Genomic DNA, 27,957 nt, shown 5'->3' on the forward strand with positions numbered 1-27,957 from the left:
GTAGCTGAACCCATTTTTGATTATTTATTTATTTATTAATGTACCATATTTGTATTTTCTTAGAATAATTTACTCCAGTACAATCTATTTTGAAACCACTTGACCTCTCTTCTTTGCCGAGCCTAATATCCTACATTTATAGGCCTAATATAGCAATAATTTCAGGCTATTTATGATTTCAATATTTATTATTTTAAGAAATTAATTTAGCATTTTCAGTACCAATATCAAAACCAATGAACCATATTCATATATGGAGCCCCTAAAAAGTTTGATATGGAATCCTAAGGGTTCTTTCAATGAACCCTAAAACTGGTTCTATGTAAAACCTTTTAGCGGTTCCATATGAAGCAAGCAATAGAACCTTTTTTGGTTCTATATAGAGCAATCCTTCCCTGCAGACTATATTTGAACAGTCTTATCAGACAAATGCAGGAAATCCTTTCAGACCCCTCCAAAGTACTGCACTTTCTTCTTCTTTTTCTTTCTCTTTCTTGTTGTTTATCGGCTCTTCTCCTCAGGCAGACTCTCCTTTTTTCCATTTCCAGCAATTACCTAAATAGCAAGAAGTAAAGCTGTTAGTATTAGTGTGCCATTGACTGAATGTAAGGGACTGTGCAATATCTATTATGTATGTGCCCCCCCCCCCCCCCCCGCTACTTACACTACACCCTATGCACTACTATTGTCACTATTTTATTATTACTATATTATATTGTATAGATTGTTGTTGATCGAGGAGAAAGATCTCAAAGCATTTCACTGTATCAGTTATGGCTGTATGCGATGGACACTCACTGGGCTCTTTATTAGGAACACCTGTACACCTTCTCATGGTGGAGGTGGTGGAATGGTGTGGGGAATGTTTTCTTGGCACACTTTGGGCCCGTTAATCCCAATCGATCATCGCTTAAATGCCACAGTCTATTTGAGTAGTGAGCAGTGGCCTTCCCATTTACCGGATCTGAATCCAATAGAACACCTTTGGGATGTGGTAGAACGGGAGATTCACAGCTTGAAAGTGCACCTGAAAAAATTGCAATCTTGTCACCATGGACCAGAATCTCAAAGGAATGTTTCCAACATCTCGTGCAATGCTCCACATGCTCGGTGAGTGTATGTGACAAATACAATTTGATTGGATTTGATTTGATATGACAAGTGCACACTGTGGTTGATAGGAATGCGCAATCGATGTATGATGTTCTTCTGAGAGGTTGTACTGTACAGGGACCATGGATGTGAATCCACTCTCTTTAAGGCACATTCAGAGTTATTCCTCAAATGTATACTTGAACACGGAACATTTTCAACGCACTGTAACACTGGGCCGGTTTCCCAGACACAGATTCAGCCTCAACCTTGACCAGAAAAAAATATCCTCCATTGAAAGTGAGTTTTGTCCAGGACTAGATTTAATGTGTGTGTGTGTGTGTTTGTGTGTTTCAAGTTGATTTAGTTTTAAAGTGCATTTTCACAGAGGTCTCTACACGCTATACATCATATAAAAACCAAACACATTAACAAAACACATAAATAAATAAATAAATAAATCAGATCAGATCTGCACAATACTCAGGTGTGAGACTGTTGTATATGGGTTAATATGGGTTAATATATGGGTTATACAGGGTTGTATATGTTAAAAGCAAGACCTTGAAGTCTGTGCGCTGTTTTACTGATAACCATTTGTCTGATGGATATTGTATTTGATTTGATTCTTTGGTTGGGGAAAGGACTTGAAAGATATGCAAATGGTTCCTGTTGTTAGCGTTTCACTGAAGGGCATGTAGGCATTGAGTTGAGTGAAACTAATCTAGTTTGAATTGTTTGATGTGTCTTGAGGTTGATTGTGTCAGTTGTGAAGGTGTTGCTGACAGGACCAGAAAAGAGGGTACTCTCTCAGGGAAGGGCAATTGTGTGTGTGTGTGTGTGTGTGTGTGTGTGTGTGTGTGTGTGTGTGTGTGTGTGCGCGCGTTCAGAAACAAAGCTCCTTCCTCCTAGACACTAGGGTTCAAGGAGAGGCAGTGTAAGAAGGTAATATCACCAGGGTGTCCTCGGAATAGGCTATAAGTGGACTTTTTTCCATTTTGATTATGCCTTTTCATCCATTTGACTTATTAGGCTTATTGTCTATGGAGTAGAGGGTCGTTTCGGGACAGGGCAGGCCTCCAGCTATCAGAGAGGGATCAAACTGAACTGAAATACGTCGTATCTGGTGCTAATGTAACACTGTGGACGCCACCCCCCGTTAAACCAGAGCAACCTCTTGTCATGTCGCCTGGCTAGCGTTGCTTTGTAAGGACGAGAGAGGATGTAGGCTAGTGTGGCGAAGCCATGAATAATAGTATTTCCGAGAACCGTCTCCGCTCTCCTGCTCCATAAAGACAAGCTATTGTGAAACCGTAGCATTTCTGAAGTCTGCATGTCAATATAATCTGCGGTGTGAACACAGCGCTCGGTTTTAAAAGACCAAACCGCGCCCAATAAGACGCACCTGTTGCCAGGGCATCTTAAGCGTCCACCGTGAAAACGTTTCAACCGGTATCTGCAACAAACCTTTTTTCTTGACCACAATTTCTATTTCAGTAGGTAAAGGCATTAAAAAAAACACTCTCTCAGAAGACATGAGTGCATGCATGTGCTTATCTAACCTGCAGAGTTTCTCTCATGATGTCTGCATAAATGTAGGCAATTCAAAGGGAATCATTTCAGTTTGCCAAGTGATATTGCGCCAAATGCCCAAGCATGGTGGATGATGCTGATTTAGTTTAGAAAAATGAAAGGCAGTGCACTGATTGATTCAATAGCGTACACAGGCGCCTGATCCCAACCCATTTGTATGTAGTTTCGAACCAGCAGCCAGAATCAATACAACACCCTCTATGTGTGCCAACGGTGCGTCATTGACCGCGCGTATTGCCTGTTGCCAAAGCTGGGGACCGTGCGCTCAACCCGCATTCAACAGGAGGAGACCAAAGAGACTTATTTTTTTGGTGGAGTGGAGAGGGGATTTCACCTGCGTTGTTGCGCTTAAATCACTGAGTTCCGCAGAGAAGTGAGACTACATTCTCCTCACTACCTGTCCAAGAAAAAGAAGACTGAAGTCAATCCAACATATTCCACGGTGAGAAGCGTGGGGAAATAACAGAATGGCCGCGCCGCACAACGGATCTAACATAACGGGGAACTTCACCAATCAGTTTGTTCAACCTCCGTGGCGCGTTGCGCTGTGGTCTATCGCCTACAGCTCCGTGCTGGCCGTGGCGGTATTCGGAAACTTGATTGTCATATGGATCATTCTTGCCCACAAGCGTATGCGTACAGTCACCAACTATTTCCTTCTGAATTTGGCGTTTTCTGACGCGTCGATGGCCGCATTCAATACTTTGATTAACTTTATTTACGCTGCCCACGGAGAATGGTACTTCGGAGAGGCTTATTGCAAGTTTCACAACTTCTTTCCGGTGACATCCGTGTTTGCCAGCATATATTCCATGACTGCAATTGCCGTTGACAGGTACTCGTTATACATTTGAAATGTTGTCCTATACTTTGATTGATTGTGATGATGATATGTGCATTATTGTATTACGTCTTATGGACGTTTTTAAAGCCATTTGTAATTCAGCAAAATTAGTAGGAATGAATGATCTTACTGTATGAATATGATAAGGTTGTAGGGGACCTGTATATCCCCACCCCCACCTCTAATTTCACCTCCCGTCCCCAGAAATGAAACATGATTGTGTAGCCTACTGTATCAAACACTAATGGTGAACATTTGGTAGCTCTGCATTGTGTGTGTGTGTGTGTGTGTGTGTGTGTGTGTGTGTGTGTGTGTGTGTGTGAGTGTGTGTGCGCGTGCGTCCGTGCGTGTGTGTGTGTGTGTGTATGTACGTGTATGAGGGTGCTCGTATGTGTGTGTGTGTGTGTGTGGTTGCTTCAAAGCAAAACATACTCCAAAGATGAAAAAAACTGTGAAATTAGCCATGCGTTTCATCTTATTTCTTGTCAGTCTGAGCTGAGGAGTTGCATATTCCGTTCCAACTTAACTTACGTTGGCAGCCATATCAAAAGGGCCGTGAAATATCCACAAGACTCACATCTATCCCATTTCATGTAAAAATGTCTTTGTGATTCGGTGACTTTCATCCCTGACAGTGCACTAGAACATTCTCGCGTCAGGAGTCTCCACAGGTTGGCCATTCTATGAGTATCGGGCTCCTATCACCACATGAGAAACGGAAACTAAAATTAAAAACGCCACGACACTGGGTCTAGCCTACTTCCTGCTCAAGGAAACCCAAAAAACATATAACCGGAAAATGCCCAACCGAGACGACACAGTTTGGGTGGAACTAATTAAAGTCATTTGACAAATTGGCTCACGCCTGCCCTGTTATTGCTTATTTTCAGGCTGTTATTACTTATTTATGGCCTCTCCAGGGGGTGTCACTGGGGGAGCCTACACACATCCATCCCAGTGATGGAACCCCCTTGTAGGGACATCATGTTATTGTGCATCCAATTCACATCGCTTCACCAGAGAGATGCTCCACTGCCCCAGAGTATTTATATTAAATGTGTTATTTTCAGACCTCCGTTCAAAAAAAAGAAAAATAATAATAATAATTTTTTAAATACGTTGAGCATTTGCTTTGAGGCTGTCTGAAATGTCAGATGGGCAGGGTTTGCATATTTGGGACTATCCAATTGGCTCCATTGTGCCAGGGCGAACTCAATCAAGCCCAACAAAGTATTTAAAAGGATTTCAAATACTATTGGAATCCAGGTCTGGTTATCGCATCTCCTCTGTGACATAGGCAGGGATGTGTGGACCTGTTGACTCCTAGAAGAGTAGCTGTCAAAGTATACTCAGCGATGTGGAAACTGGACGGCATCAGAGATGTTCCAGATTCATCCGAGCAAGACATTTCACTCACAAGCCATTCCGTAGGCGCACGCACATCAGTGATAGCCGAGTGACAAAAAGGCTGGTGAGTGTCTTGCTTCATGCTACTGTAGCTATCTCTGCTGGAAGTCGCAAATATACCATTCTAAGATGTACATTGATGGAGTATAGAGGGGGGAGGGGGGAGGGGAGCAAGGAGAAAGAGGGCACGGCCACTTCTTTTAATTCCATTTCACTGATAGCAGTCTGCACAGACACTGAAGTCATGCAAAAATGCAGTAGATCAGCTGTTCTTGGGGTCAGGATCCTATGCGGGGTCCCCTGATTTGAAATCAGGGTCCCCTGAGAAAATCAAACTAACGTCTGTAATTTAACAGATAAGACACAAACATTTGTGTTCCGTATGACGACAAACATTGTCTGTCAATTGCACCTGTAGCCTATATTGTGTTGGGGTTCATCTCCAACCAATAAGAGCATCTTTCAGGCGATTATAATACGCTTGGATGTCATTATTATGTGTTTGCATAGTCCCCAATGAAGTTGTTCGGGTCACAGGAAATAAGGGGTCGTGTGAAGAAAAAAAGAGTTTGCGGACCCCTGCAGTAGATTAGAAGAGTTTCCTCATAGTTGGTTGGTTGTTTTAACAGGAAAGTGGCAATTCTAAAGGCTGTGAAACATGCAGAGAGAGTTGCTCTCCTACTGTTGATATTGGCCTCAGGAGGACGGTGTAAGAGATTAGACACAAAATGTATGTATCAGTGAATCTCTGAAATCTCAGGGGTATGGTTTGTTCTCTCACCAAAGTCAGATGTCAAGGTGTGAATATTAGGCGTGTTCATGTTTTTAAGAATCGAATTTATGACCTATGGGGGAGCTCTTGAGCTAGGTGGGTCCCCTAAATAGACAAATATCGTCACGACATTACCGGATTGGGTAATGAGATTCATCAATTCACATTATCATGAACCATACAGTCAACATTCAACATTTGATGTAAAGAAGTAATGACATAAGTTCTGGCATGTACCTTCAAAGGTCCAGTACATAGACTGGAGCTTTGAAATAGTGCTAAATGGCCATGATAAATCGGTAGTGATCAAAGAATGAGATCACATGATGAAGAACGTTCATTGGAGAGCGTTGTGTTGGTGCCGACACATGCTACGTAGTGACGATGTCACACTGAAGAGCATCAAAAGTCTCTCTCTTTTTCGCTCACTCACTCACTCACTCACTCACTCACTCACTCACTCACTCACTCACTCACTCACTCACACACACTCCCCTAGGACTTCACCTCCTGTGGTGTCATCTCATGAGATGATGATATCAAATGAGGCCTGAACCTGATTTCACATTGATTAATACCCCATCTTACATCCTGCTCGGCGTTTGCACCTGTGAAGCCATAATGCGATGTAGAATAACATGACTATAATTACAGCGTCTGTGGGTGTGTGTGTGTGTGTGTGTGTGTGTGAGTGAGCTGAATATAGATGTGGAGTGTGAACCATGCAGTTGTGTGACAACTGTAAGAGCCCTGTGATATGCTGGATCCTTCTGGACTCCGTGACAAACAAATAGAACATCCTTAAGGCTCTGCTCACCACGACCTTCCTCGATCAGAGACAGCAAGCCCCTTCTTTTTTTTTTTTGGTCCAGAGTGTCCCTTCGATTTCATCAGCCGGAGTACGGGAGAAAGGGAACATGGATAATGACCTACATAGATGGAACCTTCCGGTCCTACTCACTGCAACCCAAGTGCACTCTGGAATCTCAAGACATCTTGAAATGGTACAGGGTCGCCATTCATGACCGTCCGTGGTGAATGTGCCCGTTGGCGATTTTGACGCTGTGCCTTATTTTTCCTGAAAAAGGTTTCCCCTGAAAGTTATTCTGGGTACAATGCTGTACTGCAGTTAGAGGCTGATGGAGGTAGAAATCGGAGGACGGGCTGATTGTGATGCAGGGAAGAAAGTGAGGAATGGTATCAAACAAGGTTGATACCATCCCTTATTCATACCTGTTCTCCTTCCATTCCATGCATTACAATGAGGCCGTCTTCCGATTTCAGCCTCCCCTGGTGGACAGTAAGCAACCTAGCGAAATGTAGGTGGAACTGTATTATACACATCCAGTCCACAAGGAGTGAATGAGGGCAGATGGGAGGGGACGGCGTTCTAGAATAAAAAAACATTCCAAAAATAGAGGAACAACTGGAGAACACATTTCCTGCTGGTTTTTCGCTGCGCAAGGCACCGTCTGCTCGAAGTCTCCGACACCCGTTTCCTCAGTGCGAGTGTGTCGACACACGTTTTGCCGGTGTGATAATGTTATTTATGGAGATGGATGAGCAGACAAACATACTCACTCACACACACACACACACACCTCCACCGATGAATAAAGTCTTCTCTTCTTAAAGGGTTAGGGTTAGCTTTGAGCATCATCAATGGATGAGTGAGCAAATGACCTGCTTGATCATTTGTGATTCCAGTGATTGCTACAGTATTCATTTCGGAAGGCTAAAGACGAGAGCAGTGTTTTCCCCCTACGTCTCCCGTACCTGAAGACGTCGGTTGGCCATGTTGACTTCAGTTGGCCATGTTGACTTCAGTTGGCCATGTTGACTTCAGTTGGCCATGTTGACTTCAGTCGGCCATGTTGACTTCGGTTGCCCATGTTGACATCAGTTGCCCATGTTTACTTCAGTTGCCCATGTTGACATCAGTTGCCCATGTTGACTTTGACTCTGTGCTCCTGAGAAACCAAACCCAGTAATGGGACTTTTCTATGTTCTATGTAGTGAAACACAGTGCACACTTTTGGCTCCTCTAACTAGACTGCTCCGCATTTGACAGTGAGGATAATAGATGGCTGCTGTAACGTAGCAGTGACTCTGGATGAAAAGAACTTGAGAAATGTGGCTAATGATTTGTTTGTTTGAGAGAGAGAGAGAGAGTGGGCGTTGTGGGTGGGGTGGGTTGGGGTGGGGTCTGTATGAGTTGGAACTGTTTGTGTGTCCATGCATGTGTTTGTGTAGGTGCTTGGTCTGCGTGTGGAGAATATCGGCTTATGTGTGGGTGTGTGAGGTCTTTAAATGGTTCAATCTATCTAATCCACCAATCTCATTGTGTGTGTTTGGTCCCAGATAACCTGGACTGCTCTGCCACACAATTGATTGTGAATTGAACAAGCAGCCCACTCTCTTCTGTTTTCTCCCAGCTAGGGTCAGAGTGCCACTCGGAATAAATGCCAAGTCATTACAGATGGCATTAGGGACAGCTGTTGGTGATGTGTCCTTTAGGGAATATCCATCACGGAGGGTGGCAGGGGCAGGGGCTTCTGAAAAGCATCAGGAAGAGGGTCCATGGGAGGAACCTACTCTGTTAGAGCTTCACATTAAAAGGGATTAATGTCAACAAGCTGTTGTTATCTCCGACAGTCAGTTTTCACAGCAGGAAATAAATAAAAGGACCAATCAGGATGATGCTGTATCCCCGCCCAGCCCAAGTTTACCGTGGGCTCAGAGTAATCTCAAGCTAATATGGGGAGGGGTCCATTGTGTAACTGGGTATTGTATAAATGTGTATAAATCCAAATCCTTTGTTGATTATATGAATTGAACAGCTGCATGTGTTTGGAGTTAAAGCATAAGAAACAAAGCGAGAAGGGGGAGATTAATTCCTGTTAAGTTCAGGGATTTATTTAATTCATCCACCGTGGTGAATTTGTGAACTGCCAGTTCATTCGAAGGCGGATTTTCCTCACAGTTTATGAATTGAACTGCCAACTGTTCGGTTTAATATTCTTTTTGAGTCTTTGATTGAGCCAGGCAAACTGAATCAAGCACAGCTGATGCACTAAAGGAAGGAAAACAAATGACATTTCTCAGCTCTGACCCCTTACGGGTGCCGACTCCTTTTTAGCTTTGAACCTTTTGACCCCATGACCCCTTTGACCCCCTGCAGGTACATGGCCATCATCCACCCCCTGAAACCGCGTCTGTCTGCCACGGCCACCAAGGTGGTCATTGTGTGTATCTGGGCGATGGCCGTGGTGCTGGCCTTCCCTCTGTGCTTCTACTCCACCATCCGCAAGATGCCCCGCAGGACCATCTGCTACGTGGCCTTTCCCCGCGCTGCCGAAGACCACTTTATGTGAGACTTTTTTTTCTTCTCTCTTCCTGTTAGCCCCTCCTGTTAGCCTAGCTTAGCCTAATGTAGCTTAGCATTACACTTAGCCCGGCCCTCAGGGCTGTCACCAACCACTTTCTATTTTCCTATTCCTATGTAAAGTTAGCGTAGCTTAGCCTAACCTTACTCTTCGCGTCGCCCTTCGTCTGCATACGATGATGCTTCCCATCGTTTGGCTTTTCCTCTTTCCATACCTCTGTTTTGACATGTTTTTTTTAGTCCCTCTCCCGCATTATGCGTTATTCACTTGAAATGTATTTTCTGCCCAGGTATCATATCATAGTGATGGTGCTGGTGTACCTGCTGCCCCTAGTGGTGATGGGCATCACCTACACCATTGTGGGTGTGACACTCTGGGGAGGGGAGATCCCTGGGAACTCGTCCGACAACTACCACGGACAGCTCCGAGCCAAGAGGAAGGTATGTACCCCCCCCCAAACTGTTTGCTTTGCCCCCCCCCCCCTCCTCCCGTTGTGACACTGCATCGCTCAGTGGACTCAGTGGATTCATGTTGACGGCTTGTGTACTTTGCTGGTCACCTGTGCTCTATACACCCTTTTTTGACATTGTAACTTTTTGACAAGAGCTAGCTCTGAATGCTAACGGAGTCCCCAGGCGATGTGGGTTTGGCTCCACTGTACTGCTGATGTCAGAAGGCATCACTTGGCTGTACACTGTGGACTGCCAGTGGGTCTCACACACTCAGTCGTAGCAACTGAGGCCATTTTTTTCTTGGTGATACGACAACGCGGTTTAGGCTGTTTAGGCTGTGTGTGTGTGTGTGTGTGTGTGTGTGTGTGTGTGTGTGTGTGTATATACGTATTAGATTCATTGAACCTCCTAATAGAGTCGCAAGGTGAGGTGTTCCTTCATAATTCATGTCACCGTGGTGATTCACGGTGGCGCGTACTTCCTGGTTCACCGTGTCAGTTTCGTTTGGGTTTTTGTAACGACCGATCTTATGTGCCATGCACCTGTCGTCGTCGTCGTCCCCCACCAGGGCAGCCTGCCCAGGTAAGGTGAGGTGTTATAGGCCCTGTCTCTCGGGGGGGAGATGAGAAGAGGGTGGGGGGCTCCAGGCAATGGCACTACTCCTGTCAGACTACATAGAGCTGGCTGCAGATACATGAAAGCTTTAGTGCCTCAGCTCTCCTCTCCGCCACATTATTATCTTTGTATCTCGAGGAGTTCACAGCAAATCCCTTTGATGCTAACACACTGTATTGTCATCGCCGGCTTAAAGCATGAACATAGAACGGCTCTGGAATTCACAACGGAGGATGGCTGTATAATACACTCTGTACCCGGCTTGACTATATCGCTGTCTATAATGGCAGTATGTTTGTTTTCAGGATAAGCTTTAAAAATACCTTGCAATCACTTGACTTTGCGAGATGGAACACAAAAACAGCGGGTAGGCTGTTCCTCATCTACCAGTGTGGTAACACTTTATCCAGAGAGTTCTCCTCTAGATGGTTTATAGATGTTCAACATAGTATTCATACCAGTGACACTAACTTCTCTTAACACTCGTAAACCACCTTAACCTTAACCGTAGCAAGTTGTTGCGTTTCACGTTACAGTTGATAGTTTTGTCGTACCACGAGCCAAATTAAGGGGCGGCCAAAACTTCTTTCGGATAAAATACCCCATCTCTACTTCAGCGAAGTAATGAACGGAATGGAATGAAGAAGGGTATCAAACACACGTGTTCTACCTCCACCCGCCTCCACTGCTCTCCGTAGCAATACGACAGGGTATGAACACAACCGACATCCTCACGTTCAAATCCTTCTTCATTTGATTCCTTCCTAATTGTTATTAAATGACCTCCGTTCGTTCAAAAGATTCCATGGCCGAATTCCAAATCAACCTCCCCTATCCCCCTATCCCATAGGCTCATCCGGATGGCATGTGCTGTGTCAGGTTGAGGACTATCTGGATTCCCTGCAATTTGCTTGCCGTGCCAAAAGGGGGGTGGAGGATGCACCAATAAGAATACTTAACTTCCTATATAAACACCCTGAAGGCCCAAAGACGCATGCCAGGCTTTTGTTTGTAGATTTCTTGTCAGACTTTAACACTCCCCAGCCACACACACACGGGGCCGAGACACTACTCTCCTACTTCACGTTGGATCTGAACACTGTTGGCTGGATAGTGGACTTCCTGGCGGACGGGGATCGCAGCAAGTGAGAGTGAACGGGGGCCGTGTCGAAGCTGCTCTGGTCATCTGCAGGATCTCCTCAAGGTCATGTGCTCTATCTCCTCCTGTCCATCTGATGGTACACCGATGGCTGTGACAGCCAATATGAGAACAGACATATCATGAGAGAATCTGATTTTATTATGGACCTATTGTGGAAGACTTTGTCATGGTGCGACAATTGCTTCCTCCTGCTAAATGTGTCCCAAGACCAAAGACATGGCCATTGACTTTAGCTCTCAATTCAAATTCTATGAAGTGAGTCAAATTCTAAGTCTATTTCTACTTTACTAAGAAAAGAAAAAAAGACATGCTTTGCATGCATAGGATGGGCTCGCAATTTATAGTTGTATCCCTTAATGATTAATGATTGATTGGTCTTTTATGGCGTCACATCATTGTGACATCGTAGCACTCATCATTTGACAAATAAGCGTTAGAAACCACCACGCTTTGCAGTGACACCAAATTACCCAAAAGGTCTTGGCGCATGGCTTTAGTGGTGCACTTTACTCTTAAGAGGAAGCAAATTAGGGCCCGGAGAGAGATGAGAAAGGAAAGATAATCATAATTTGCCGGGGTTTGAATGATGGTGGACACCTCCTCACCCCTGTGACAAACGGAGTTGATTGTTCAGTGAAAAACAGGTCAGGAGGACAGCGGAGGGAACTGAGAAGCAATAATTTCCTGACAATCATCATTATCTCTGTTCAATTGAAATGAGGCTTCTCGGCGTTCCAATCGGTAACCCTCATTTTCTGTCCATTCTTCGCCAATCTGCTCTGTGCAGGTTGTCTATTTTTTTCGTCCAAATCTGCCCACGTAATGGGTTCCCCTGGCAAACAAAACCTCCCGGTTACAGGGCGTACAGACTCACTGTGACACTCTGCGAGTCCGTCTAGACGCTCAGACCGTTATTGATTCAGTCTTTGCAGAGGGTGTGTGTGTTACGCATGCGTGTGTGTGTGTGCGTGTGTGCGTGTGCGTGTGAGTGTGTGCTAATCCACAGGGTACACATGTGACAGGTCTGCTCCAGCTGAACTCTGCTGATAGCATGATTCATGGGAGTAGGTGGAATCGTGCCCTGTGAATGACACCGGCGTGGGAATGCGAAGCTGCGGCATAACTGGTGCCCAGGGTGGTATTTACCCAAGCCTGCAATGCAGAAGAATACAGTGCGGTTAAATTATGAGGTGAAAGTAGAGTTTTTCAGCTTTAATTCAATGTTTTCAACATACACAGTCCCCCTATTTGAGGGCACCAAAAGTATTGGAAAATTGGCTCGACAGGTGTTTCTGGTTGGTCAGGTGTGTCCGTCACATCATTTGTGGAGGAATAAGAGAGCTGTCAATGTCCAGTATTTCAGCCTTTGGTGTCCGTCAACATGAGGACCAAAGAGATGTCAATGAAAGTCAGGAAGGCATTATGAGACTGACCCAGCCAAAACCAATGAGACACAGCCAAAACCTTAGACTTACTAAAATCAACAGTCTGTAACATCATGAACAAAGAAAGAAAGCATTAGGGAGCTCAGCAATCACAAACAGGCTGGTAGGCCAAGGAAGACTTCTTCAGTGGACGACTGAAGAATGCTCACCAGAAGTAACAAAAAAACAGAACAACTGTCCCACAAATCAGCAACACTCTCCAGGAGGTGGCTGTGAATGTGTCAGAGACTACGTCACAAATACGTCACCAGCCGAACTACAGAGGCTTCACTGCAAGGTGCAAAACAATAGTTATCAACAAAAAGGATGGTCAGGTTAGAGTTTGCCAAAACGGCCTTGTGGACAGATAAAACGAATATTATCGTGTACCAGAGTGATTGCAAGAGGAAAGTTTGGAGAAAAAAGGATCTGCCCAAGATTTACAGCATACCACCTCATCTGTGAAACATGGAGGGCATGCTACTGTATGGTGTGGGCATGTATAGCTGCCACAAGAACTGGCTAACTTGTCTTAATTAGTGATGTTAGTGCTGACAACTGCAGCAGAATGTATTCTGAAGTGTACAGAAACATCTTGTCTACTCGAGTACAAGCAAATGTCTCCAAATGCATTGGATGGTGCTTCATCGTACAGTAAAACAATGACCCCAAACATACTACCACAGCAACTAGGGAGTTTTTCACAGCCATCTTCAGATTTAAATCCAATTGAACCTGCATTTCATTTCCTCAGATTTTAGGCAAAAAGACTTCAGGCAGTTATTGCATGCAAAGGAATGTTGACCTAACACTAAACATGAGTGCTTTATTTGGACATTATATGTATTTTTTTCCAATACTTTTGGAGCCCTGAAAGAAGAGGAGTATGTTTAAAAAAAAAAAACAGTCTAAATGGTTAGAAAAAAAAGCGAAGGATCTTTACTTTGACCCCATAGTAATTGTTGAATTCAAATCCAAAATGTAGGAGAATAGAACTAAAATAAGACACAATGCTTCCTCTTTCCAATACTTATGGAGGCCACTGTATGCCTGTTTTCTTTGTATAATGGCCAGGGGGTGCTGTCCCTCCAGGGTTGCACATTTTTATTCTAGCCCGACACTAGCACACCTAATTCAATGAATCAAGGGCTTGATGAAGTGGTTGAGTTTTGGAATCGGGTGTGACGGTGCTGGGCTGGAGCCAACATGTGCATTGCTGTATGCTGGGCTGTGTCCAGTCCTTTGTAAGGCTCAGCAAACCCCATTTCGAATAGAATCCCATCCTTAGCCACAGCTCAACTCCATGCCAGCCCCTGCAGCAACCCCCCCCCCCCCCCCCCCCCCCCCCCCCCCCGCCACAGCTAGAGCGCCAATGCTCTACTTGCTTTTTCCTCCCCCCCCACCCCCTTCCGCTCCCTTTCTCGCTTACTCCCTCTCTCTCCTGCCCTGTGTCTATCTCATTTGCTCATGCTCTCCTGCCTCTCTCTCTCTCCCCCCCCCTACTCCCTCCCTCTCTCCCCCCCCCCTCCTCTCATCCTTGAGTGGTGCTGCTTCTCCCAGTGTGTGTGTTCTCTTAACTGTCAGTCATTAATGGCCTAAAATGATAACCATGACGCCACGTAATATATCTGGTGATTTGGACATGACCCCCCTGGAATGTCTGCGCTGGTCTGCGCCACATAATTCAATATCCATTATACACGTTGAAATGCTCATTGGAGTTCAGTATTTATCACTCAAGTTTTTGCCGACGACTTATCGAGTTCCCTCCCCTGGCGTTGGTTGTAGTTAGCGTCCATGGTTATTCGTTTCTCTCATCGTTATTGGAAGTGAGGTCCCCCCCCCCCCCCGGCAACCATGTTGCGATATTGAAAACGGTTGCTGAAAAATCACTGATGCGCAGCAATAAAGCGCAGGTTGAGAGGCTGATGTTTTATTGAAATGGTTCTCGTGGGGGGGGTTGGAGAACGGCTTAGAATGTGTATTTGATTTGGTTTGACACGGTTTTGGAGCAGTGTGTACAAACACCAGCATTTCTTCTTCTTAAACATTATCATGAATCAGATTATATGGCCATGGTCGTTTGGTTGTGTCATTGTGTGTTTCATTAAACTCTCTTCTTTTCCCAGTTTGCCTTGAAACTGTAATCACCCCCACCACACTCCCTGCTGAAAGCACTGTGTTTTGTGTGTGTGTGTGTGCTAGTGTATGTGCTTGCGTGAATGCGTACGTGTGTGTGTGTGTGTGTGTGCGCGTGCGCGCGCGTGTGTGTGTGTGTGTGTGTGTGTTAATTCACTGGGCCGACTCTCTTTAAAGAAAGACATTTGTTGACTCCTGGGTGTTGACAAAAGTGCTTGGTTAGTTTTGAAGCTCCCAGGGAGAACAGAAGACTGAATTTGGTCACCACTTTCTCAGCTCTCTGTGTGGAAGAAAAAAAACCCCAAATAAAATGAGCTTTTGCTTTGTGGTCAAAGCAACAGCTCCAAATTGATTATTCAATATTCTCCTACATTCCTCCAAGGCCTTTGGGGTGTGTTTTTCATTTATTTCAACTCGCTGTTGTTTCAGCCACCTAACCTCACTCTTGAAAATTGCATGGAATTGGCCCATTCATTTCCACTCCATTTTAGTTTTTGTTTTTCCACTGTTTCTGTTGCGCTGTATTAAAGTCAACAACTGTTCACTAGAAGAGGTGTTTGCCAGGCTGTAAACCAACCCAACCAAGACCACTGCAGGGGTCATACGGTCTCCGCTGCTGATGGTTGACAACACAGGCGGTCTTCAGACGGGGGCGGCGGCGGGGGGGGAGAAAAGGAGGTAATATGAGAGATGAGAGGAGGGAAAGTGAACAACTATTAACTAGAAGAGGTGTTTGCCAGGCTGTAAACCAACCCAACCAGACCACTGCAGGGGTCATACGGGGGGGTGGGGGGGGGGGAGAGATGAGAGGAGGGAATATCCTGACGCCATCACCTCCTCATCTACCTCCTATTCAGGGGAATGACTGTTGTCTGTTCTGCATGCATGGTCCCCCCCAGACTCCTTCAGGAGGCATATGTGAGTAAATACAGCGAGTAAACACTGTAAAACACTGTAAATACAGTGAGTAAAAACAGTGGCTTCATTCAGAGGGTAAACGGTGGGCTGTATTTACTCACATCTGAGTAAATACAGATAAGTGGCTCCATACTGGAATGCTCTACAGGTATGTTTTTTAACATTCTGACATAGTTTTTCGAGGCTGTGTGTGTGTGTGTGTGTGTGTGTGTGTGTGTGTGCGTGCGTGCGTGCGCGTGTGCTGGAGTGTTGAAAGAGATACCACATGTGTTGGTTATATTGAGGATAGCACAGGGGTTTGATCAGTTTGGTGTGTGTGTGTGTGTGTAGGAGGGAGTGTAGCGGGTTGTGTGTGTTAGCTACAATATGTGTATCTGCGACTCTTTTACCCAGTGGTCGATTGGGCCCCAGCCCAGCCGTTACCATGAGATCATTAAAGAGGAACACTCTGCAGTCAGACAGAGTCCATATCACCAGTACTAAGCTGGAAACAAAGTTGTATTTTCCTCTTGAGTGTTCTGTTCCAATTCAGGAACAAATGATTAGAATGATAAACAGGAGAAAAAGTAGAAAGATATGCACATCAGCACTTACATCAGGTGCAAGACAGAATTTTAATAATAATATAATAATATTGCATGAATTAATTATTGATGTTTGTCCCACCCGTTTTTTAATCTATTGCACACCACTTACCATGGATAAATGAACCAAAAGGTATTTCCATGATGTCTAGTATTTCTTGTGATACGTATTATATTCAAGACAAAACATATATGTTTTAGGTTTTAAATTACAATATTTTAAATTGTCAATAGCCGAAAAAGATTCTGAAGCTGAAAAATTCAATTGAGCACCAAACCTCAAAATCTGACCTTCGCACTGATGGGGTTTTTCAGCACGCTCAGTTTTCACTGCTGCTACGCTACAGAGGCTTTGTTGGGCTGTTGTGCGTCACACAACACTCAGTACTGGGTATGTTGTTTAGGATTCACATTTTCTCTCGACTTGAATCAGAATAAATCACCATGGGAACATACGAGAGTTTACTCATTTTTCCTCGAGAGATAAACAGCCATTCGCCCTTTCAGAGATCACCGCAAGAAATGCACTTACTGAGGTAAATAAACAGTCATACATAAAGGCTTTTGATTAATTGTTTTTTTTCTTGGTGTCTAAGTGCACAAAACCTCCAAAGTGGTCTTACTTTCACCGTATTTGGAAGATGGTGAATTGCTTTGAAATTGCCTTCAGATTACACAGATCTATAGTGTTGTGGTAGGCTGATCTTCTCTATTTGAACTGTACTGAAAATACTAAACAAACACCTCATCCCTCCCTCATCAAAGGATTTATCCTAAATCCCTTTTCAAGTACCCTGCAGACAAAGTGTAAATACATTTGTCACTAAATATCTAAGCAACCAAAGTGTAAATGTTATTCCAGTTTTACCAAGTTACTTTCTCAGTAAATACCCGTTTGATTGCGGGCTGTAATAAAACCTTAAATAATATGACTAATTGTCTGAGGCTAACTTAGACATTATACTCCCTTCTTGTCAGTGTTACAATTGAGACTGTAGCAATACAAATACACACAATCATACAGATATTTAAAGATTTGGATATCCAGGGTTATGAGACTAAAACATACATTTATGCTGATGCTATCACCTTCCATCTCTGCCCACAACCTGAACTGATTGCTCTCACCACGGAATTAGATACATTCTCTGATCTCTCTGGTCTTAGACCCAATTATGAGAAATGCTCAATACTTGGATTTGACTGTGATGTAATGAATTGACTGTGATGTAATGAATTGGACTGTAATGCACCAATCAGCTGGACAGATGGTGCTGTAAACATTCTTGGAATCAATGTCCCAGAGAACATGAGGGGGTTTAAAACAAAACGAGACAAAATAGATTTTGCGATCTCGGAAGGGAAATTAGCTTTCCTTTTATGGGTAAATAACATCAATTGAATTCCTTGGTGGATTCCCAATGTATATACCTATTTATGTCTGCTAAATGACATACTTAAGGGAAACCTCTTCCCATTTTCCAACCTGAAAAATTGTACTGTACATACAGTAATTTCTGTACAAGCCACGCACTTATGCTCAATTGGTATCTGCTATCCCAAATGCTTGGAGAAATATTATTTAAAAAATGTAATATGTATACTGTATATATGTACACCACATGTACATATATACAGTATATACATTTGTACTAAAGGCTCAAAGGTTTCAGTCATGCTGGCACATGGTCTTTGACATTCCAACCCCCTGGACAGAATTCTTTCATCTCTTATACGAAGCTTCCATTCACTTTCATTCACATGCCTTGCAGTTGAAAATATTCTATAAAATCCTGTCAATAAAAAATATGTCTATTTGGGGAATTGAGCAAGACTCCGATTGCAGATTATGTCCTGGGAATGCATATTTTCTGGTACATTGATTTCCTTTTGGTTGCAGATTAAACATCAGCTCTCCTGCCAATCCATCCAACTAATCAACCCATTGATTATTGTTTTGAGTGACCTTTGCACCCGAAATGACTTAATAACCAATACAATATTCCTGCTAGGCAGGATGTACATATTTTAAACTCACAGAGCAGAGTCACTAAAACTGATCTTATTTATGCAATTTGTAAAACACTATTTTATATTAGAGAAGATTATTGAATCTAGAAATAGGAAAATGCAAGAACATTTGGGGGGGGGGGAATTACCACATTCCAACAATTAATGAGACTTGATTGCATGTCTTTTGTCAGGGTCGACTAGGTCTCCTTTCCGATGATCTGCCGACCGTTAATTTGACTGAACAGTGAGGAAAGAAAATACTTTGAGGCTGCGTCGCTCAGTTTTACGATTTCAGCAGCCTTTTTTTACGGTTGTACTCTCGTGATGATATTTTGGGACCTTCCTCGACAGTGTTTTAACAGAAACGAGTGATCGGGCACTTCTCCCGGGCCTCCGATCTCAAGGCAGACGCCGTGGCGTCCGCTACGATGTAACCACTCATGTCTGTTTGGCAGGAATTATAGACGTTTTAAAAGGGCAGAATCAGGGAGAAAGATTAGTGTTCTAAGTCTTCCCCCTCAGGGTTGTTTATCCTTCTCTCTCTCTCTCTCTCCTTCTCTCTCTCTCTCTCCTTCTCTCTCTCTCTCTCTCTCTCCTTCTCTCTCTCTCTCTCTCTCCTTCTCTCTCTCTCTCTCTCTCTCTCCTTCTCTCTCTCTCTCTCTCTCTCTCTCTCTCTCTCCTTCTCTCTCTCTCTCTCTCTCTCCTTCTCTCTCTCTCTCTCTCTCTCTACTCTCTCTCCTTCTCTCTCTCTCTCTCTCTCTCTCCTTCTCTCTCTCTCTCCCTCTCTCTCCTTCTCTCTCTCTCCTTCTCTCTCTCCTTCTCTCTCTCTCTCCTTCTCTCTCTCTCTCGTCTTACCCCTGTGTGTGTGTGCCCGTGTGTGTGTGCGCGTCCGCCCGCCCGTCCGCCCGTCCGTCTGTGTGTGCTATCTGTTATCCACAGCAGTGTGACAGGATGTGGGAAGCCTGCGCAAAGCTGTTCTCTTTCGCCCCTCCATGTCGAAGTCGTGCAGAGAGTCCCTCCCATCCGTCGCAAGTGTGTGTGTAGGTGTCGCAGTCCTCTTCCTGGGCTGTTTAATGCAGTACAGTAGGTAGGCCTATGCAAGCAGCAGCTTAGAAATGGATGAGCTTTGGTGTGTTGATGGAAATGTTATGGTAATGAGCCGCAATTCATTCCCCAGGAGTTGCGTCGCGCCTCCCTAATGTGACTCTTTATGCAAAGGGATCTCTGATCTCTTTCTCTGATCATGGGACTGAAATACAGACTAAAAGGTGTGTGTGTGTGCGTGTGTGTGTGTCTCTATATACGTGTGTGTGCGCGTGTGTGTGCGCATCTATATGCGCGCGTGTGTGTCTGTCTGTATGTGTGTATGTGTGTGTGTCTGTATGTGTGTGTGTCTGTGTGTGTGTCTGTATGTGTGTGTGTGTGTGTGTATGTGTGTGTGTGTCTGTATGCGTGTGGGTGCGTGTGTGTGTGCGAGGAGTGACACCAAAGGCTTCGTTCCCCGAAAAAAATCTGAGTTTTTCCGAGTTTTCAAACATGCCACAACCTTGAAAGAAGGTCTTTGCCCTCCTCGATTAAGATCTCCCCGTCTACCATCAACACCGCCAGCCGAGGTGTGCTCTTTGTAGACGGCGCCTCGCCACGTCCCGGGAATACAAAGGGAGAGCGGAGGTAGAAAGAAAGAGCAGAATAGAGGAACTCTGTGTCTGTTTGGTTAACTTCACCTCTCTCTCGCTCCCACTTTCTCTTTCTTTCTCTCTCTCTCTCTCTCTCTCTCTCTGTCTGTCTCTGTATGCCAGTCCAGACCCAATCTCTCCTGACCCTCGACCTCCGCTCGCAGTGTTATCTTAAGAGAAGCTATCCCCCGGTGGAGAAAATGTGCCTGATGTGCAGTCATAAAAACAGAGTGACACGCACACACACACGCACACACACACACACACACACACACACACACACACCTCTTCACCTGTCTCTGCGGGGCCTTTGTTGTTGTCCTGTCAGATTGGAGTCCTACCTGGATCAGGAATCAACAGCTGCTGCCGCTGCCGACCAGAGCAGACCCCCACCCACCCTCGGGCTTGAGTCGTTGAAAGGCTTTTTGGTTGCCTGCCGAGGAGCAGTGCAGAGGGGGGAAGAACTTGAGAAAAGACTCCAAGCGGGAGTCTGCTAGCTCATCTTTTAAAAGCCCACTTCAAATGCTGTGTCATTCTGACATGCAGGCTGGCAATTGACGGTTTCTTTTTCTTTCTTTTGGTGGGGGGGGGGGGGGGGGGGGGGACATTCTGTTTCTATAGAGTAAAACATGTTCTAAAGATTTCTGAAACATGTTTTTTTTTGGGTTTTTTTTATCTTGTGAGAAATACAAGGATCTTAAAGTGGTGTTTGAACAAGGGGAAGCAAGCGACACTCATCACCCTACAGGCTCCTAAGACGACACTACAGGACTCGCTTCCCCATAAGCCAGGCCCATTATGGTTCTTAACCAGGCCCATTATGGTTAAGTGCCCTCATATGGGCTCCAGTCAGGCGTTGTAAAAGGGGGTTCATTATTGTCCAGCCACTCATGGGGGGGGGACAGCACAACTTCATTTCTCTTCGTTCATATGAGGAGAGAGCCATTTTCTCTGGAAAGCTTGGGCACCATGTCATTTTTACTTCATAGAACAGCTGTAGGGTCTCCTTGTTATCAGAACAGAGAACGGACTTGGAACAGGTTTGCTCCATGGGTAACACACACACACACACACACACACACACACACACACACACACACACCCCTCACCAGGAGCATCATAGCCTACCGTACGTCACACAGCCCTCAGCAGCAGATTGCGTCTGTGGGTACAGATAGTATTTGTTTTCTTTCATATACAGTGGCCTCCATAAGTATTGGAAAGAGGAAGCATTTTGTGTTCTTTTAGCTCTATACTCCAAAAGTTTGGATTTGAAATCAAACAATTACTATGGGGTCAAAGTAGAGATTCTCAGCTTTAATTCAGTGGTTTCAACATTTAGAAAGTACAACATTATTTAAAAATACTCCCCCTATTTCAGGGCTCCAGAAGTATTGGAAAAAGTTGGCAGCCATACATGCCCAAGCTATAACACCTCCTCCACCATATTTCACAGATGAGGTTTTATGCAGAGGATTTTGGGCAGTTTCTTTTTTCCCCCCACACTTTCCATTTGCCATCACTCTGGAACAGGTTAATATTTCTCTCTTCTGTCTGCAAGACCTTTTTCCAGAACTCTACAGGCTCTTTTAGGTACTTTAGCAAACTGTGATTTGGCCATACGGTTTCTGTTGCTAACTAGTGGTTTACACCTTGCAGTGTAGCCTCTGTAGTTCTGCTGGTGAAATCATGTGTGGATGGTGGTCTCTGACACATTCACGCCTACCTCCTGGAGAGTGTTCCTGGTTTGTGGGACAGTCGTTTAGATTTTGTTCTTAATTATGGTGAGCATTCTTCACTCATCCACTGTAAAAGTCTTCCTTGGGCTACCTGGCCATTTGCGATTGCTGAGCTCACCAGTTTCTTAAACATATCCATATGTCCATATAATATATTAAACATTTCTCAGCCCATTAATGGCTTCCTTGACTTGCAGTGACAACTCTTTGGTCTTCATGTTGACAGACACCAATAGCAGACTCCAAAGGAAAACATTAAGGCTAGAATCAATACTCCAAAGGAAAATGTAAAGGCTAGAATCAATACTAGACATTGACAGCTCTCTTATGCCTGCACAAATGATGTGAAGGAACACACACCAGAAACACCTGTCAAGACAATTTTCCAATACTACCTGTTCCCTGAAATAGGAGGACTATGTATAAAAAGGTCATTTCTAAATGGTGAAACCAATCTGAAAAAAGAAAACACTGAATTAAATCGGAGAATCTCTACGTTAACCTTACAGTAACTTGAGTTTGATTTCAAATCAGAGTATAGAGCTAAAAGAAGACAAAAATGCTTCCTATTTCCAATACTTATGGAGGACACTGTATTTTTGCTGCAACAGATGGAATAGTCTCAAACACTCTTTGATGTGCACATGTGTAGTCTGAGATCAACACTAAACCACCCAGGGAGCAGATGGAGGGTGCCGAAGCTTAATTGCAGTTTTATCTTTGTGTGTTGAGGGAAAGGCAGCGGTGGAGGGTGAGGGAGCATTCAAGTGTCACAGTTTGAAACAGAAGCCATCCATGAAAACAAACAAACTTAATAGAACTGCAAGGGCAAAGTTCTCTCTCACCCACCGCTGCACCAGCATTGTCTTGATTGGCTGCTTTCAAACAAATTGATCTTTGATCCAATTATGGATCCAATTATGGAAGAACAATGGACAATTTTTTTCTGCTCGGCTCCGAACGTGTGTCCACCCCTCTCTGTGACTGGGTTAAACCCCATGGACGGCGGAGTCGGGCATTTTTGAATCAAATCTGTCGATTTGGGATGATAAATTGGTTCTCTCCCAACCCCCCCTCCCTCCCTCCCCCAACCCCCCCCCCCCCCCCCCCCCTCCCCCATTAGGTTCCCCCATTAGGTTCCGTGCGGGCTTCAAGCGGGCGTTCCGCTGGTCTGAGAGAGAAGGAAATGAAAGAGCAGCGGTCGAAATATGTCCGTGTCGAAGCTGTAGTTTCATCAGCGAACAGTGTGGAATCTCTTTTTTTTTTTTTCTTTCTCATTTTTCTTTCAGTCAGTGGAGATAATGGTCACTTGGGGCTCTGGGTGTCAACTGGGACAGGAAGGGTAGGATGTTAAGCTCACGCAATTCTCAATATTTCTCTCTCTCTCTCTCTCTCTTCTCTCTCTCTCTCTTTCAGTTTAGATAACAGGGCACAATTTATGACCTGTTTTTTTTTTTCTTTTTGGATGTGCCCAAGTAGGCGATGTTTACACCAGAAGAGAGTTTACTCTGCCTACACATAAACGTTACAGAGGGAGAGAGCACAGAACATTCTAGGGTTATGTTTGGTGTTCTTTTTTTTTTTTCTTTTTTTTTATGATCGTCTGTCCGACATGCTTGAACTTGTCTGTACATGGTTGGACCTTGTTGCCATAGTCTGCTAAGTGCCACCACTCACCACAGTACTGGTTCACTCGTTTTGGTTTCTCTCTTGAGATGGCAATGCGGGTGTGTGTGTGTGTGTGTGTGTATGAAATGTGCTTTGACTTGGATGCTACTATGGGTGGGCCAGCCTCAGGCGTGGCCAGAGGCTGTGGAATGGCCCTCCCCTTTTGGGTAGACTCGTTCATGGATCAGGGTTGTGCGAGACCCCCCCATCTGGTGGGACCAGCCCTCGGCATGGACCGAGATTGTGCCTAACTATAATATTATATACAGTAGTATGTGACAGTGGAGGCTAGTGAAGGTAGAAATCGGAGGACGGGCCTCATTGTAAAGCATGGCGCACGTGTTTGAGACCATTCCTCATTCCATTCCATTCCATGCATTACAATCAGCCCCGTCCTCCGATTTCTGCCTCCACCAGCCTCCCCTGGTATGTGTATGGGATAATCAGTGATGAGGTGTCCAGTTAAAGGGAGGTAATCAACGCCGTGTAGGTGTTAAACAGCTCGGGGTGCAGACGTTCACCTCCGCTAAGTTGATTATTTTCCCTCAACCACTCTCTCCCTCTCTCTCTCTGAGGTTTTGATTACAAGTACTTGGACTCTCTCCTCTCTCTTTGTCATGGTCTCTCATCACGCCTCCCTCCCTCCCTCCCTCCCTCCGTCTCTGTCAGGTGGTGAAGATGATGATCATCGTGGTGGTGACCTTTGCCCTCTGCTGGCTGCCCTACCACGTCTACTTCATCGTGACGGGCCTCAACAAGAGCCTGAGCAGGTGGAAGTCCATCCAGCAGGTCTACCTCTCCGTGCTCTGGCTGGCCATGAGCTCCACCATGTACAACCCTATCATCTACTGCTGCCTTAACAGCAGGTAGGGAAATACACACACACACACACACACACACACACACACACACCGGATCTGAATCCAATAGAACACCTTTGGGATGTGGTAGAACGGGAGATTCACAGCTTGAAAGTGCACCTGAAAAATCTGCAGGAATTGCGTGATGCAATCATGTCATCAAAGCAATGTTTCCAACATCTTGTGGAATCAATGCCACAAAGAACTGAGGCTATTTTGAGAGCAAACTGGGAGGCCCTACCCAGTATTAGTATAGTGTTCCTAATAAAGAGCAGAGGGAGGCCCTACCCAGTATTAGTATAGTGTTCCTATTAAAGAGCAGAGGGAGGCCCTACCCAGTATTAGTATAGTGTTCCTATTAAAGAGCAGAGGGAGGCCCTACCCAGTATTAGTATAGTGTTCCTATTAAAGAGCAGAGGGAGGCCCTAGCCAGTATTAGTATAGTGTTCCTTATAAAGTGCTTGGTGAGTGTGTGTATATATATAATGTGTATACACAGTGCCTTCCATAAGTATTGGAAAGAGAAATAATTGTGTCTTCTTTTAGCTCTATAACAGATTGGATTTGAATTAATTATTACTATGGGGTCAAAGTAGAGTATCAGCTTTAATTCATTTTTTTTGTTTTCAGATTGGGTTCACCATTTCGAAAGTACAACATTTTTTAAACATACTTCCCCTATTTCAGGGCTCCAACCGTATTGGAAAAAGTCATACAGTATAATGTCAAAATAAAGTACTCATGTTTAGTATTTGGTCGACAATCTGTTTCATGCAATAACTGCCTGAAGTCTGCCACCCATTGACCCCACCAGACGCTGGGCATCTTCTCTGGTGATGCTCTGCCAGGCCTGTACTGCAGCCATCTTCACTTGTTGTTTATTTAGTTGTTTGTCTTTTTGATTACAATCGTATCATCAGGAAAGGAAATGCATGTTCAATTAGATTTAAATCTGAAGATTGACTTGGCCAGTCAAGAACTTTCCGCTTTTTGGCTCTGGAAAACTCCCTAGTTGCTATGGCAGTATGTTTGGGGTCATTGTCCTGCTGTGATGATGAAGCACCACCCAATGAATTTGGACGCATTTGCTCGTATTCGAGCCGACACAATGTACACTTCAGAATCCACTCTGCTGCTGCTGTCAGCAGTAACATCATCATTTTACCAGTTATTGCTGCAGCTATTACATACCCTAGGTTTTTCAGGACCAAAAAGTGGATTCAGAATTCAGATTTAAATCCAGTTGAACATGCATTTCATTTCCTGATGATGAGATCTTAGGCAAAAAGACCTCAAAACTAACCCTAACCTTTACCCTAACAACTGAAGATGGCTGCAGTTCAGGCCTGGCAGAGCATCACCAGAGAAGATGCCCAGCGTCTGGTGGGGTCAATGGGTGGCAGACTTCAGCCAGTTATTGCATGCAAAGGATTGTCAACCAAATACTAAACATGAATGCTTCATTTGGACATTTGATAAATCTGTCCCATTACTTTTGGGTACCTTGAAATAGGGGGACTATGCATGAAAAGTGGTGTAATTTTTCAATGGTGAAAACATTGATTGTGAATACCATCAAATAAAAGCTGATCATCGCTACTTTAACTTCATAGTAATTGTTGAAGAAAAAATGCTTCACTGTCCCATTACTTACGCAGGGCACTGTATACACACACACACACACACAGACTGAATATTGCAATATACCAAAGCTTGAATGTCTACAGTTTTTTGCTCTGAATGAGAGTGACGTGTTCACACTAACATGTTGTCCCATGGCAACAGAACGCATGGCATTTTCCTTTCGAACACAAAGGCGATATCTAGCTGGATGCTTTTAGCCAGAGTAAACAGATCTATTAATATCAGAGATGAAGACACAATGCAGGAGTAGCATGCTTCAGAGAAATTTATTGGTCGAATTTTCCCCTCCGTTTTAAAACAACCCAGGCATTGTTAGATTGTCCAGAAGAAGCCCGCCTGCCTGCCTACTCACACACTAATACGCACACACACACGCACAGACACACACACACACACACACACACACACACACCACGCACATGCAAGCGCGTTGAGTCATGACCGAACTGAAAAAGAATGTCTTTTGTGAAATCGTCCACGGCGAGCATCTGAGGAGGTAGAGAGGCGTGTGATGAGGCATGAGACATGAGACATGTCTCCTTCAACGGCCTCCAGTTGCCTGAGTGGTGATGAATACTACTTAGACTTAGCTGAGGCACTTAAGGTCTCAGTGCACTTAGGAGCCCGAGCCCTGACCACTTTCACTCTGTCGATGAAAAAACAAGCATGGCTATTCAGGAGCGATGGAAAAAAACGCCCATGTACAGGTGCGCTGCCCCTCTGTCCCTGGAGATTAAATGCACGCGACTCCATTCAGCGTCCCCAAGGGAAACATTAACCCTACTTTTGGTTCCACGGTCCTGACCGTAGGAAGGACTGTACTGTATGTGCACTCGCCTCATCTTTAACTCAACTATCCCTCCCCTACCTCAACTATCCCTCCCCTACCTCAACCATCCCTCCCCTACCTCAACTATCCCTCCCCTACCTCAACTATCCCTCCCCTACATCAACTATCCCTCCCCTACCTCAACCATCTCTCCCCTACCTCAACTATCTCTCCCCTACATCAACCATCCCTCCCCTACCTCAACTATCTCTCCCCTACCTCAACTATCCCTCCCCTACATCAACTATCCCTCCCCTACCTCAACCATCTCTCCCCTACCTCAACTATCTCTCCCCTACCTCAACCATCTCTCCCCTACCTCAACTATCCCTCCCCTACCTCAACTATCAACCATCCCTCCCCTACCTCAACTATCAACTATCCCTCCCCTACCTCAACCATCTCTCCCCTACCTCAACTATCCCTCCCCTACCTCAACTATCAACCATCCCTCCCCTACCTCAACCATCTCTCCCCTACCTCAACTATCCCTGCCCTACCTCAACTATCAACTATCCCTCCCCTACCTCAACCATCTCTCCCCTACCTCAACTATCCCTGCCCTACCTCAACTATCAACTATCCCTCCCCTACCTCAACCATCTCTCCCCTACCTCAACTATCCCTGCCCTACCTCAACTATCAACTATCCCTCCCCTACCTCAACCATCTCTCCCCTACCTCAACTATCCCTCCCCGACCTCAACTATCAACTATCTCTCCCCAACCTCCATTAGGTTCCGTGCGGGCTTCAAGAGGGCGTTCCGCTGGTGTCCGTTCGTCCAGGTTTCCAGCTACGACGAACTGGAGCTGCGCGCCACACGGCTGCATACCGCCCGCCAAAGCAGCATGTACACGCTGTCCCGCGCCGACACCACCATGGTGGTGACCTACGACCCCACCGAGGGTGACGCCCACCTCGCCGCCGCCGCCGCCACGGCCAGGAACAAGGCCTACGTCACCTCCCGCCGCGGCGACCACAATGGGTGCAACGGGAGCGTGGGCGAAGCCAAAGAGAAGGCCGGCCACGCCCCCAGCGCTCAGGCCGAGGAGTTCTCCTGAGGCAGAAATGCATGCGCAGTAACACACGTTAGTCAAACACACACATGATACGCACACGCACACACACACACACACACA

The 27,957-nt window shown here is 45.1% G+C and overlaps 1 protein-coding gene across 1 annotated transcript; it reads left to right on the forward strand.

Annotated features, from left to right (window-relative positions):
- Positions 1-3,152: 3,152 nt before the first annotated feature.
- On the forward strand, positions 3,153-27,879 carry tacr3a (tachykinin receptor 3a; the record flags this gene model as incomplete). Its single annotated transcript, XM_083693206.1, has 5 exons — positions 3,153-3,520; positions 8,890-9,078; positions 9,384-9,534; positions 24,154-24,350; positions 27,555-27,879. 5 exons carry the CDS (start codon positions 3,153-3,155, stop codon positions 27,877-27,879), a joined length of 1,230 nt encoding a protein of 409 aa, XP_083549332.1.
- Positions 27,880-27,957: the final 78 nt, after the last annotated feature.

Source organism: Argentina silus (genome assembly GCF_951799395.1).
Source record: "Argentina silus genome assembly, chromosome: 21".
In the NCBI taxonomy this organism is placed as follows: Eukaryota; Metazoa; Chordata; class Actinopteri; order Argentiniformes; family Argentinidae; genus Argentina; species Argentina silus.